The sequence below is a fragment of the Protopterus annectens genome, chromosome 5.part0 (assembly GCF_019279795.1).
Source record: "Protopterus annectens isolate FY-2018-M chromosome 5.part0, PAN1.0, whole genome shotgun sequence".
Lineage (NCBI taxonomy): Eukaryota > Metazoa > Chordata > Ceratodontiformes > Protopteridae > Protopterus > Protopterus annectens.
In genome coordinates, this window is record NC_056735.1 from 1,179,410,330 (window position 1) to 1,179,424,929 (window position 14,600).

Below are 14,600 nucleotides of genomic sequence, written 5' to 3' on the forward strand. Positions count from 1 at the left end.
CATATGACAGGGTGCCTAGAGAGGAGTTGTGGTACTGTATGAGGAAGTCAGGAGTGTCAGAGAAGTATGTAAGAGTGGTACAGGATATGTATGAGGGTAATGTGACAGCAGTGAGGTCTGTGGTGGGAGTGACAGATGTGGTTAAGGTGGAGGTGGGATTACATCAAGGATCAGCTCTGAGCCCTTTCTTATTTGCAATGGTGATGGACAGGTTGACAGATGAGATCGGACAGGAGTCCCTGTGGACTATGATGTTTACAGATGACATTGTGATCCACAGTGAGAGTAGGGAACAGGTGGAGGAGACCCTGGAGAGGTGGAGATATGCTCTAGAGAGAAGAGAAATGAAGGTCAGCAGGACTAAAACAGAATATATGTGTGTGAATGAGAGGGAGGATACAAGAATGGTGAGGATGCAGGGAGTAGAGGTGGCGAAGGTGAATGAGTTTAAGTACTTGGGATCAACAGTTCAGAGTAATGGTGAGTGTGGAAGAGAGGTGAAGAAGAGAGTACAGGCAGGATGGAGTGGGTGGAGAAGAGTGTCAGGAGTGATTTGTGACAGACGAGTACCAGTAAGAGTGAAAGGGAAGGTCTACAAGAGGGCAGAGACCAGCTATGTTATATGGGTTGGAGACAGTGGCATTGACAAAAAGGCAGGAGTCAGAGCTAGACGTGGCAGAGTTGAAGAGGTTAAGATTTGCACTGGGTGTGACGAGGATGGACAGGATTAGGAATAAATATATTAGAGGGTCAGCCCAGGTTGGAAGGTTTGGAGACAAAGCCAGAGAGACAAGATTACGTTGGTTTGGACGTGCTGAGGAGGGATGTAGAGTATATTGGGAAAAAGATGCTAAGGATGAAGCTGCCTGGTAACAGGAAAAGAGGAAGGCCTAAGATAAGGTTTATGGATGTGGTGAGAGAGGACATGCAGGTGGTTGGTGTGACAGAGCAAGATGCAGAGGACAGGAAGAAATGGAAACAGTTGATACGCTGTGGTGACCCCTAACAGGAGCAGCCGAAAGAAGAAGAATATATATATATATATATATATATATATATATATATATATATATATATGTTGGTTTGCCTTTTCGGCTTTTCCCAGTTAGTGGTCACCACAGCGGAACTCCAGTCCGCTAATGATTGGCAATCGATTTTTTTTATGGTGCCGAGTTGCCAGCCCGACACCCAACCTTCAGTGAAGGCACGCCCATTCACGCAGGTCTTTTGGAGGCCACTCGACCACAGGGAGGACATGCAGTCTCCACACAGAAGGCACTCCAGCCAAGAAACGAACAGGAGAACCTCTTGCTGTGAGGCAACAATGCTACCGCTGTACCACCGCAGCTTACATGTATATTCAAGCATGTAAGCCTAAATGTTAATGCTATATAAAAAACTTGTCGTCTCATTAATAGTATTAGATAGCATAACTAATTCATATTGTTAAGATGTCTATTGCATATCAGGGTACATAAATGAAGCATTACATTTAATTAAAGCCATGATGTGACCTTGGGTGAGTAGGAAGGAAAGTATGCATCAGCATAATGGCATGTTCTAAGAAGAAGGATATTGATACCCTGGGGGTATTATTACTGTTGAATAAATTATAGAGTACAAATACATAGAGACAAAGAAAATTGCGAAGAATTTAATAGCTAACTTTAAAAGTAAAGTGTGTCATAAAATAAGATGAGATTACATGGATATTAATTGTGGAGACTTGGTAAAGCTAAGGTGAATTGTGATTAAGTTATGGATAAGGAAAGGATATTTATTTAGTGTGGGAGATGGGGTTGTTAGAAACATGTTTAATACATTTAGCTCAGTACTAAGAGTATGTCTACATATGACTATGCAAAGGAATGACATATGCACATTTAAAACTGAAATAAAAACCTAAATGTGAAATGCAGAGCCAGATACTAAATCACTGAATTATGAAAATCTCTGTAAAACTGCATGATGTTCTGTGCTTGACTAAGAAGTTTAGGAAAGAATTTAGAGGTGCCAAGTTTTAAAATTTTTGGTAAATAAAAAGCACTGAGTTATTTCTAGATGACTTGATTATACAGATTTTTCAATGTCAGCTGGAAGGCAATAAATGTCATTTAAAAAAAAGTGTGTGTGTGTGTGTGTGTGTGTGTGTGTGTGTGTGTGTGCGCGCGATCATGCGTGCATGTGTGTCTGTGTGTGTGTGTTTACATATATATGTGGAAACACTAAGCATTAAAACAATATTTCTGTAGGGGGACAAGCCCCCCTGTACCCCCCCTTACTTAAATATACCAACTCCGAGATCGCACTACAGCAAAGAAATGTGAAATCTCCCATTCTGCGCTGTATGCAGAAGCACAGAATGGGAAGTTTCCCATGTCCTCACTGTAGTGCGATCTCAGAGTTCGTATATGTAAGTAAGAGATGGTGTGAGGGGTGCAGGGGGGCTTGCCCCCTGCAGAAATGTTGTTTTAATGTTTAGTGTGTTTATTTTTTTATTCATTTTAGACTTTCGAGTTTCCAAAAACTCGATCATATGGTCTAAACCATATGGGTTTTGAGTTTTTTGCAACTCGATAATCTAAAGTCAACCCGTACATATATATATATATATATATATATATATATATATATATATATATAAATACATATCTATATATATATAAAATCAAATGTGTGTGTGTGTGTGTGTGTGTGTATATACATATATATATATATATATATATATATATATATATATATATATATATATATATATATATATATATATATATATATATATATGTGTGTATGTATATATATATATATATATATATATATATATATATATATATATATATATTTCTTTGAGTCTGAGTATGGATGTGTGTAATCATAGTGCGACTTGCATGACTTGGTTGTTCATAGGTTCATAGGTGTGTACTAGGCTAATGGCCCTGGAGCCTTTACAAGCCTGGCCCACAGGATTACCCTGGCATTGTGCCATCCAACCTTAGTTCCCAGTGCCTCTGTCGAGTAGAGCTACTGGAGTGATCCCCGGGGTGAATTTTCTATTTCCCATCCACTCATCAAGATTTCTCTTGAACCGGCCAGTGAGGTGCTCTGCTTGACTTGTATGGAAGTCTGTTCCATTGCATGGGCAGTCTCTGGGTTATGAACCTGTGCATCCAGCATGTTCTGTTGATTGTGGTAATGAGGTTGAGGTCTCTGGAGTGTGTGGTGCGGAGGGATTGGATTTCTTTAGATGTAGCATTTCTAACAGAGCTGGGTGAGACATGGCTTTGTAAGTCAAGCAGAGATTGCCTCTAAGTGGGCAATATGAGACAGAGAATAGTTGGAGTTTTTTGAGTCTGTCCATATAGGACAAGTATTTAAGTCCTAGGATCCTCTTTGTGAAGTACTTTTGCAGCCTCTCCAGTTGTTGCAGTGTCTAGTGAGGTGCATGCCAAATGGGGCATTGTACTCGATGATTGGCCTAATGAAGGAAGAGTAGAGGGAGACCTCTTTCTTCCAGGATGCAAAACCCTTAGTAATGAGATGTGCCACACAGAAGGACTTTATGACCACAGTGGCAATGTAGTTGTCAAAAGAGAGGTTGCTGTCAATCTGTGTTCCCAGACCTCTTATAACACCTTCTGTGTTTGGTGGACTACGATCGATGTGGTAATGCATGGGAACTGTGTTTTTCCCAAAGGGGATGACGACACATTTTTTGGCATTGAGCTTAAGGCCATGGTTCTGACACCAGTTGTTGGTCTCAATAAGGCCTTTCTGTAGGATGTCAACATCACTTGGGGAGTTAGTAATAGCTCCCAGCTTGCAATCATCTGCAAACTTTGTCAGCCAGAGACCCTTCATGTTGGCCTGGACTTCAGAGCAGTAGATACCAAACAGGAGAGGACCCAGGACCCAGGACCGAACCCTGTGGGACTCCACTTGTGACTGGTCAGCAGTCTGACTTGAAGTCAGCTACTTTCACACTGTGGGTTCTATCTGTGACCCAGTTTGCAACCTACGTAGTGATATAGGGGTTGATACCTAGCTTAGTGAGTTTTTCTATGATTCCTGAGTGGGCAATGGCATCAAACGCCTTGGTCAGATCAAGGGAGGCTGTATGAACCACCTTGCCTTCATCCACAGCTCTGGTGACTGACTCAAAGAAGTCAACCAAGTTGAGCAGGCATAATCTACCCTTCACAAAATCAAACTGTCTGAGATCCACAGTTTTGAGATTCCCTATATCCCTGTTTATTTTGTCCATCATGATGCATTCCATAGCTCTGCATGTCAGATTCATCAGGCTAATGGGGCGATAGTTCCCAGGGCCTATAGTTGCTTCTCCTTTGTGGAGAGGGATGACTGTAGCAGTGCACCATTCAGTAGAGACAAAGCCTGAGGTGAGGCTCTGATTGAACAGGGCACACAGGTGTGGTGCCAGTTCACTCTGTAGTTCATGTAGAGCACAGCCAGGGATATTGTCAGGACACATAGAAGCTGTATTCTTGGCCTTGGACAATGCTGTTTTAACCTGTGTAGCAGTAATATTGGGTGCCTGGCAATCTACTGATATTGTGATTGGTCCTTTGCGGGGGGAGGGGTAGAGTTGGCACTGAATCTGTCGGCCAGTATATTAGTAATATCTGTTGTCTTGGTATAGGAGGTACCGTTGTGCAGTAGCTCAGAGCAAATCTGGGTATTGCTGTGGAGATTCCTTACATAACTATAGAAGGCCTTGTGGGTGTGTTTATCATCTGCTGCAATTCTGTTTTCATAGCTAGCTTTGGAGGATTTGATGAGGGATCTCAACTTTTTGTTGACGCTAATAAGGGAGTTTTTCCAGTCTTGGGACTTCATCTTATTCTGTATCACTTTCCTCCTTCTGTTGCAAAGTTTGTTTATGGCAGGGGACCACCAGATTGGCTTCCTTTTTTGGAGGAGGGTGACTTGGTTCTATTGGGTAAGGTGAGCTCCATGCATTTGTGTACGTGTTCGTACAGTGGATTGGTGTATGATTCGGCGGTCATGTAACTATTCTCCATTTGCATAGGTGCCATGAAGTTAGCCACTTCTGTTTTTAGGAGACCAAAGTTAGCCTTGTAGAAGGTTTTCATGGTGGTTTCCTTTGCAGGGCGAGGGGTGGGGTGGAGGGTGGGATGGATGTAGATATCTAAGGTAATTAGTTTGTGGTGGGATCTAACCAGGTAGGAGTTGACTATTAGTGTAGAGCAGCGTTCGCCCATGTTGGTAATGACCAGGTCAAGGATATTGCTACCTCTAGTGGGGGGTAAGAATGAGCTGGTCCATGGCATTGGAATTAATGAATTCTAGGAGACATTGGGCAAGTGTATTGGTACATGAGTAGCTTTCCCAGTTAATGGAGGGGTAGTTGAAGTCGCCCAGTATGAGGGTGTTAGGTTGGACCCTGATATTCTCCAGGGTGCTTAGGAATGTGGAGTGCGAGTCTTGAGGCATGTTTGGGGACCTATAGCAGGCTATGACCTGAATCACTGTCTTACCCAATATTAGCTGTTCCTGAAGTATCTCAGATGCATTATGTTGGGCTACTGGTCTGGAGGTGTGCACATCCTTTATGAATATGGAAACACCACCACCTTTGGAGCTTCGGTCCAAGTTCTGGGGCCAAAAGGTGTGGAATGAGTTGTAGCCTGGTAGTGCAGGGTTGCTTTCTGCTGCCTTGAACCAGGTCTCTGTTACGGCACAAATGTCGATGTCCTCCATTTTAAGGAGTTCTTCGAGTGAGGGCATTTTGAGATTTAGACTTCTAGCACTGAGCAGCATGACCCTCAGATTCTATTTGTTTGTAGCTGTTATGGTGGTAATTTGGTCTTTGGAACACTGCCTAGAAAAGGCACTACAGGGGTGGCAAGAGCCTTGGTCAGTATCGAGAAGCCCAGGGGTGACAGATGCAGGCCATCTCTGGCAAAGCATCGAGGTCTGTGAATCATGTCATCCCAGGCAGACAGATACTGGATCCCTTTAGAATGACACCAGAAACTTAACCAATTGTTGAAGTCAGTAATTTTCTGCTTGTACTGTGGTATCATTCTGGGTGATGGTAGGATGCTGCTCAGGGCTAGGGTCATACCCGCCTGAGCTACATAATCTGAGAGCTCCTCCAAGTCTCTCTTCATGTAGTCCAGAGAGATACGTCTCAGGTCATTCACGCCCACATGTACAATGACAGAGTCATATTTGTACCTGTTCTTGAGGGACCTGAGTGCGTGCGTTATGTGGAGGATCCTGGCACATGACAGGCAGCTGACTGTTACTTTCTCCTTATTCAACCTAGTGAGTGAGACATCAGTGTGCCTTATCAAATCATCTATGACTAGTGTGTTGGGCATGGTGTTTTGCCTTAGCGGCTTTGGTTGAGTGGCACACAGTTTAGGAGAGTTATGTGTCTCGTGATTAGTGTTGCGTTGTGGTGGTCGAGTGTATTTCTGCCTTGGAGGTCTCTGCTGTTTGGGTAGATTTTTATTGAGAGCCTCCACGAAGATGGGTGTGTGGTTTGTGTTTTTATGTGAAGGCACTGCCAGTGTGTGTTCTGGAGGGCTATGTGTTCTATGTGGTGTGGTGCAAGTGTTGACCTTCTCCTCTTGACCAGCTATTCTGGTATTGGCTGGTAAGTGGAAACTAGTAAAGATCCTACATTTGTTACAACAAGCACTGGTCTTGAATCCATGTTCTGTTTGCAGTACTTGTGGAGATAAATTAGGGGCCTTCCATTAACATCTGTGGTGGTATGGGAGATCTACATCACTGTCAGCCAGAACCACACTTGGATGTCACTGGTGAGATCTGCCCAGGGTATACATAAAAACATGCTGCAGTGCAGTGGATGGTCCGGGTCGGTTATTTGTAACTCAAAGACTGAGACTGTGCACTGTCACTATCACATAAAATAGCTGAGTTTGTGACTGGAGGTTTCAGGGAATGCCATTTCACTGAGTTTCGACTGGTGACAAATTTGCTGAATGGTCCTTCAACTAAGCATATAAATCCTAACAAATAATTTGCATTCATTATCAAAGAGCACAACAGCAGGTTAACTAAACATTTTTTACTAATTAATGCACAAACAATCATACAATGCAGTAGGTGTGTGTGTGTGTGTGTGTGTGTGTGTGTGTGTGTGTGTGTGTGTGTGTGTGTGTGTGTGTGTGTGTGTGTGTGTGTGTGACTGTGTGTGTCTGTGTGTGTGTGTGTGTGTGTGTGTGTGTGTGTGTGTGTGTGTGTGTGTGTGTATACATATATATGTCTATGCACTGAAATACAGATACATTGAAGTTTATTTTCGTAATGAATAGTCATCCAACGACACTTGACTGGAAAACAAAAATAGTGATAACGCAATAAACATCTGCAAACAAGAAAATATATATTTTTTGTGGGGAGACACTCTGCCTGCAGCTAGCACACCCCAAATGTACTGCAGCAATATGAATGCCTTATTATTTGACAAAAATGCATCAATATATTTTCAGTCAACCAACAGAGCAACCTCACAGTTTTATTTTACTTTATTTATTTTAATGTTTGTTAACTGAGTAAGTGCCCTGGGGTCTGAGGACCCTTTTTAGGCATCACTTGAACCAAATGGCAAGGATTGTTTAACAGCATAAGTACAATACTGTTTTCATTAAGCACATCATAATTACAGAGAGTCAAATCTTTAACAAGAAATTTGTAAGAATATAAGCATAACTGAAACATCATATGTGTGTGTGTGTGTGTGTGTGTGTGTGTGTGTGTGTGTGTGTATATCCATATCTATCTAGCTATCAATCTATCTATATACACACACACACACACACACACACACACACACACACACACACACACACACACACACACACACACATGGATGGATACAGTGATTACGTGTTTGTGTACATATTTGTATATGTCTTTCACATCATGAGAACTAACATTAAATCAGACATAAGTTTAAGAACTGAAAATATCTTCTTACATTCTGCACATGGTAGAATCCAAGAGGTGGTCCTCTTCCAGTGTTCTTCAGAGGTTCTGTAGAAAAGGCCTCATCATGACGATGAATAAAGCTGTTTAAAATGATAGTCACGTTATTTTCTTGTAGTAAAACTTGAATGGTTATATCAAGTACGTAAAAAGGCAGTTTGGAAGACATACGCCTACAGGTACACACACACATGCATCTGCCTTTACAAGAAGAAGGTGGTGTGTTAGGTTAGGAATTCACGTATGAACAAGCAGTATGAAACCTCCTATACACTGGTACCAGGGAATTGCAATGCCTCTTAAATGATCACAATTCTTTACCAGAATATCCTTCCTTTAGGACAACCCAGGGTTTCTGTAGCTGGGGACTCTGTCCCATCAGTTGAAGAATGGATGAAGACAACATCGGATATAAAAGTTATGTACTCACCATAACTCTGCATCTGTGTTGCCTGTTTTCAGACCTCCTCAACCTCCTGCCCTCCAGCCCCCTCCCTATCCTTATAAACTCCTAGTACGCCCTGAAGGGTATGCCCCCTCCCTATCCTTATAAACTCCTAGTACGCCCTGAAGGGTATGCCCCCTACCTATCCTTATAAACTCCTAGTACGCCCTGAAGGGTATGCCCCCTCCCTATCCTTATAAACTCCTAGTACGCCCTGAAGGGTATGCCCCCTCCCTATCCTTATAAACTCCTAGTATGCCCTGAAGGGTATGCCCCCTCCCTATCCTTATAAACTCCTAGTACGCCCTGAAGGGTATGCCCCCTCCCTATCCTTATAAACTCCTAGTACGCCCTGAAGGGTATGCCCCCTCCCTATCCTTATAAACTCCTAGTATGCCCTGAAGGGTATGCCCCCTCCCTATCCTTATAAACTCCTAGTACGCCCTGAAGGGTATGCCCCCTCCCTATCCTTATAAACTCCTAGTACGCCCTGAAGGGTATGCCCCCTCCCTATCCTTATAAACTCCTAGTACGCCCTGAAGGGTATGCCCCCTCCCTATCCTTATAAACTCCTAGTACGCCCTGAAGGGTATGCCCCCTCCCTATCCTTATAAACTCCTAGTACGCCCTGAAGGGTATGCCCCCTCCCTATCCTTATAAACTCCTAGTACGCCCTGAAGGGTATGCCCCTCCCTATCCTTATAAACTCCTAGTACGCCCTGAAGGTATGCCCCCTCCCTATCCTTATAAACTCCTCGTACGCCCTGAAGGGTATGCCCCCTCCCTATCCTTATAAACTCCTCGTACGCCCTGAAGGGTATGCCCTCGCTATCCTTATAAACTCCTCGTACGCCCTGAAGGGTATGCCCCCTCCCTATCCTTATAAACTCCTCGTACGCCCTGAAGGGTATGCCCCCTCCCTCTCCTTATACACTCCTAGCACGCCCTGAAGGGTATGCCCCCTCCCTATCCTTATAAACTCCTCGTACGCCCTGAAGGGTATGCCCCCTCCCTATCTTTATAAACTCCACATACGCCCTGAAGGGTATGCCCCCTCCCTATCCTTATAAACTCCTAGTACGCCCTGAAGGGTATGCCCCCTCCCTATCCTTATAAACTCCTAGTATGCCCTGAAGGGTATGCCCTCCCTATCCTTATAAACTCCTAGTACGCCCTGAAGGGTATGCCCCCTCCCTATCCTTATAAACTCCTAGTACGCCCTGAAGGGTATGCCCCCTCCCTATCCTTATAAACTCCTAGTACGCCCTGAAGGGTATGCCCCCTCCCTATCCTTATAAACTCCTAGTACGCCCTGAAGGGTATGCCCCCTCCCTATCCTTATAAACTCCTAGTACGCCCTGAAGGGTATGCCCCCTCCCTATCCTTATAAACTCCTAGTACGCCCTGAAGGGTATGCCCTCCCTATCCTTATAAACTCCTAGTACGCCCTGAAGGGTATGCCCCCTCCCTATCCTTATAAACTCCTAGTACGCCCTGAAGGGTATGCCCCCTCCCTATCCTTATAAACTCCTAGTACGCCCTGAAGGGTATGCCCCCTCCCTATCCTTATAAACTCCTAGTACGCCCTGAAGGGTATGCCCCCTCCCTATCCTTATAAACTCCTAGTACACCCTGAAGGGTATGCCCCCTCCCTATCCTTATAAACTCCTAGTACGCCCTGAAGGGTATGCCCCCTCCCTATCCTTATAAACTCCTAGTACGCCCTGAAGGGTATGCCCCCTCCCTATCCTTATAAACTCCTAGTACGCCCTGAACGGTATTTGCTGTCAGTCTTGCTGCAAGGCCTCCATTCTCCTTCTCTTCCTCCTCTGTTTATGCTGTAGCTCATGTATATCTTGTTTCGGTATATATTACTGGTTGGGTGTCCTTTGACACATAACTGGTTAGCTACACAGCCCAAGTCTAATGAGTTGGCCGAAGCCAGATCCAAGGTCGGATTTGAGACCCATCAGTTGAGGAAGGACAAAACAGACAACACAGATGCAGAGTTATGGTGAGTACATAACTTTTACATTTTCTTTATGCTGGTGTTCTTTCTTAAGGAATTTCTCCCAGAACACTTGGATGTTTAGATCCCCTTATGTTGATTCCCCAGGATGTGTCTCATGAGACTCTTTCTGAATTTGAGTGTCTAGACCTAACTTATGGTGCACTTTTGACTGAGGTTCACCTGTTGTATCCACCACAACAGCGCACTCTAGAAAGGGAGAGAGATGGGATGCTGCAAGGACTGCGCACACTGGCATCATCTGTTTCATAATATTAATTAGAGACAGAGCTTTGTGCAAATGTCCTATTAAACTTTAGTGACAGTGTTTTTAGAAAACATAGCTAGTATTTTCCAAATGTAAATTCATAAAAAGTGCATTTCTCACATACACTGCAAATGCTATTTACACAAACAGGTCTGAAAAGCTGGTGAACAGAAATCTGTGAATTCAAGGAAATTATTAAATGTTATAAGCATTTTCTGGCTATATGAGAATTAATGTATCATAACAGAATTAAACAGAAGTAGTCACTGCCCATTTTGTTTCAGAATTTAAACAGAGATTTATATTCACTTCTAACATAGAGTTTATATGCAGAAGAACAAGTCTCACAACACAATATTTTGTAACAGCTCATTATGTCACATTATAGATTTACAAAGTAAGGAAATTCATATATGTGCATATCAAACATGCTAGTTCTTCCGCAAAACACTCAGTAAATGTAATGAATAAGCTGTTAAAATGTATTGACCCAGGTGTCAGTGTCATCTTTCTTGAGGTCTTATTCAAGAGATTTCTATAACAGTTTTAATTCTTTTTACCAATATCATTCCACAGTACAGCGAAAGACACGAGTGAAATCCTGTACAACGTGGCACTATGACACACCGTGAGAAAGATTCAGTCTGAAGTTACAAGCATTATAACACTGGATATAGGCTTTAACTGTTAAAGCAAATTAACTAGTTTATCAGCAGACCTGTTAGACAGAAAGATGAGATAACAATATAAGTATTTTCAAAGTTCTGATAGGTTAAAAGAAGAGGCAGTCATGACCATCTTACAGTAAATTTATTTATGGTTGCATATTTTTTTCTTATTAAAGATGTGATCTAGTTCAAAAAAAGTGGCACAATATCCTCTTAAAAGAAAGAACTAATTTCTTCACACTGTTGAGGTGTCACAATTTCCACTGTAGATTTAAATATCTTAAATAAATTATGGACACAATGTAGAGCAGGTTATGTGCCATGTAGTTCTAATGCATGGTTAAAGAATATTCTAGCCCCCTTAGCTGAGAAGATCAGCTTTTATTCTTATGAAATATTTAAGTTTAGCTATAGCTAAATTAATGTCTACAGACCACAAATCAAGAGTAATTTTTACACTAGAAAATATTTGTTATAGATTCATAGATGCATACCTTTTTACTAGGTTAATGACTCAGGGGGACTTTCTAAGCCTAGCTAAGTTTTCCCAAAATAATAAGGACATCCTATATCCAAATAGAACATTGAGCACCAGGCATTTATAAACAGTCTCTGTTCGTAAAGAACGCAGGTGCAAGGCCTGGTATAAATTTCCTTTTTCCCCATCCACTGGTCTAGGTTGCACTTAAATTGGGTAATAGATGAACTTAGCTTCCCATGGATGGGAAGCCTGTTCCACAGGAGGAGCATTCCCTGGGACACATATCTTTCTCTCCAACATGTTCTTTTTAACTCACAGACAAAATTCAGGTCCTTAGACATTGTATTTCTCATACAGTTTAACTTAAGAATATGCAGGAGATTCATAAGTGTGGGGTTTGTGGATGCCTTGTAAGGCAGGCATGGATCTCTGCTCAGCAATCTATAGGAGACTGCGTAGAGGGAAAGGGCTTCAAGGTGCTCTGTGTAAGGTAGGTTTGTTATACCTTGTATCCTTTTGTAAGGAATCTCTGAAGTTACTCTAGTTGCTGCATATGCCTGGTCAAGTACATTCTTAAGGGAGCATTGGAATGCATGATTGTTCTAATAAGGGCAGAATATAATAGGATAATGACCTCTTTGGCTCTAGATTCCATGCCCTTACCTATATGTTGTGCAGCATAAAAGGATTTCCTCACTGCTGTGGCCATCTGGTGGTTGAGGGTAAGGAGTACCCAGAACCCTGATCAGTGGATCGACTGTTTGGGGTGTATTATCAACATGGAAATTAGCCTGGATGACTGATTTCCCAAAGGGTGCAATTATGCATTTCTTAGCATTGAGTTTAAGACCATGTCTTTTGCACCATTTGTTAATCAGATGTAGGCATTCTTGAAGAAAACTAATGTCTGCAAGGGAGTCGATTATAACCCCCAGCCTACAATCATATGCCAACTTAGTCACCCATAAACCTCCAGTGTTTGCTTTCACTTTAGAGAAATAGATACCAAAAAGGAGCAGGCCAGTACCAAGCCCTGGAGGACTTCACTAATGACTGACCTGTCTGTGGAAGTAGCCTCACCTATTTTGACCTTCCGGATCCTATCAGTGAGTCAGCTGACTAACTAGTGGGTAATAAAAGGGTTTAAACCTAATTTCGTGAGCTTGTCTATAATGCCTGAGTGGGGTATTGTATCAAAAGCCTTGGCCAGGTTGAGGTAAGGTGTGTGCACAGGCTTGCCGTCATCAATTCTTTGGTGACCATCTGAAAGAAGTCCACCAGATTTAATAGGAGTGGTCTTCCTTTAACAAAGCCAAACAGTGATGAGTCCAGCATTTGCAGGTTACCTATATCCTCATTTATCATGTCCATGATGACTCTTTCCATGGTCTTACATATGAGGTTGGTAGGACTTATGGGCCTGTAGTTACCTGGCTCTGTGGTTGGACCACCTTTGGGCAGGGGAATGACTGTAGCCACCTTCCATTCCTTGTGCACAAAACCTGACTGTAGGCTGCAGTTAAAAACTAATTCAAGTGGACCAGGGAGGTCATGTTTCATGTTATCAGGTCCCACCGATGCAGTGTTTTTGGCCTTGGAAAGTGCATTGAAGACCTGTTTCCTAGTAACAGGTGGGGGATTGTGGTATGTGGTATTTCCTTTGGGTGATTAGGGGGTGGGGATAGGGGGGATTTGAGCTGAATCTGTCAGCCAAAAGGTTAGCAATGGCCTCTGGTTCACTATGGGTGATGCCATTTACAATAAGTTCTGTGCATTGTTGCATATTTCCCTTGAGGCTACAGACATAGCTGTAGTGACCTTTGTAGTTGTCCTTAGCCTGAGAAACTATTTTTTCTTCACATTTAGCCTTTGAGCTCTTAGCTGCCTGTTTAGATTGGTCAGGGTTTTTTAATATGTTGGACTTTGTTCCTCCTATGCTTGGCCAAGATTTTCTTTCTTTTATTGTATAATGTACTGATACTATGATTCCACCAGGGTGGCTTTTCTTTTGAGTTTATCTTATTATTAATATGAGTGGGGATTTTGTAAGTAGCTCACCATATGTTATGGTGTTTACTGAGTTTGGGGGTGCTTGGAATTTAGACAATAGGTTGCTTAGTAGAGAGAGGTTAGCTTTGGAATAGTTCCTAAAGGTTTTTGGTTTCACTGGGTAAATAGAATTCATTTTCACTTCAAGCAGTGCTGCCTTATGGTCCAATCTGATGAGTAAAGACATTTTACTTGGGGAGGAACATTGCTTCCTCATGTTTGTGAGTACAAGGTCAAAGATGATTGTAAGCTTTGTAGGAGAATGGACTAACTATTCAGGATGTTGGTATTAACAAAGTTTAAGAATCACCAAGCTTGTGCATTAGAAGAGGTGTAAGATTCCTAGTCTACAGAGGGGTAGTTGAGATCCCCCATGAAGATTGTATTAGGTTGAGGGACTCTAGTACATTCAGATATGCAGTATGAGTTTCCTGGGACATGGAGGGGGGACCTACAGGTTGCAAGGATAGGGTACAGGATCCTGATTATGGTGAGCTGCACATATATGAGTTCCAGTGGGTCATACTCTGTAACTAGTCTGGATGTGAGGCTGTTTTTAGTATAGAATAAGAGTCCTCCACCCCTGTGCAGTAGCTGGTCTAAAGGTGTGACGGGCATTATAACCTTTCACTGGTGGTGTACTCTCTGTGACTTTAAACCAAGTCTCCATTACTACACAG

The 14,600-nt window shown here is 42.6% G+C and overlaps 1 protein-coding gene across 18 annotated transcripts in view; it reads right to left on the reverse strand.

The window, feature by feature from the left end:
• Nucleotides 1-14,600, reverse strand: part of KIF1A (kinesin family member 1A) — a 2,189,582-nt gene that overhangs the window by 464,696 nt on the left and 1,710,286 nt on the right. For all 18 annotated transcript variants that reach the window (XM_044071047.1, XM_044071036.1, XM_044071035.1 and 15 more), the window contains one exon: nt 7,994-8,084. In XM_044071047.1, coding sequence (XP_043926982.1) covers nt 7,994-8,084 — 91 coding nt within the window. The remainder of the gene's footprint in view (nt 1-7,993; nt 8,085-14,600) is intronic.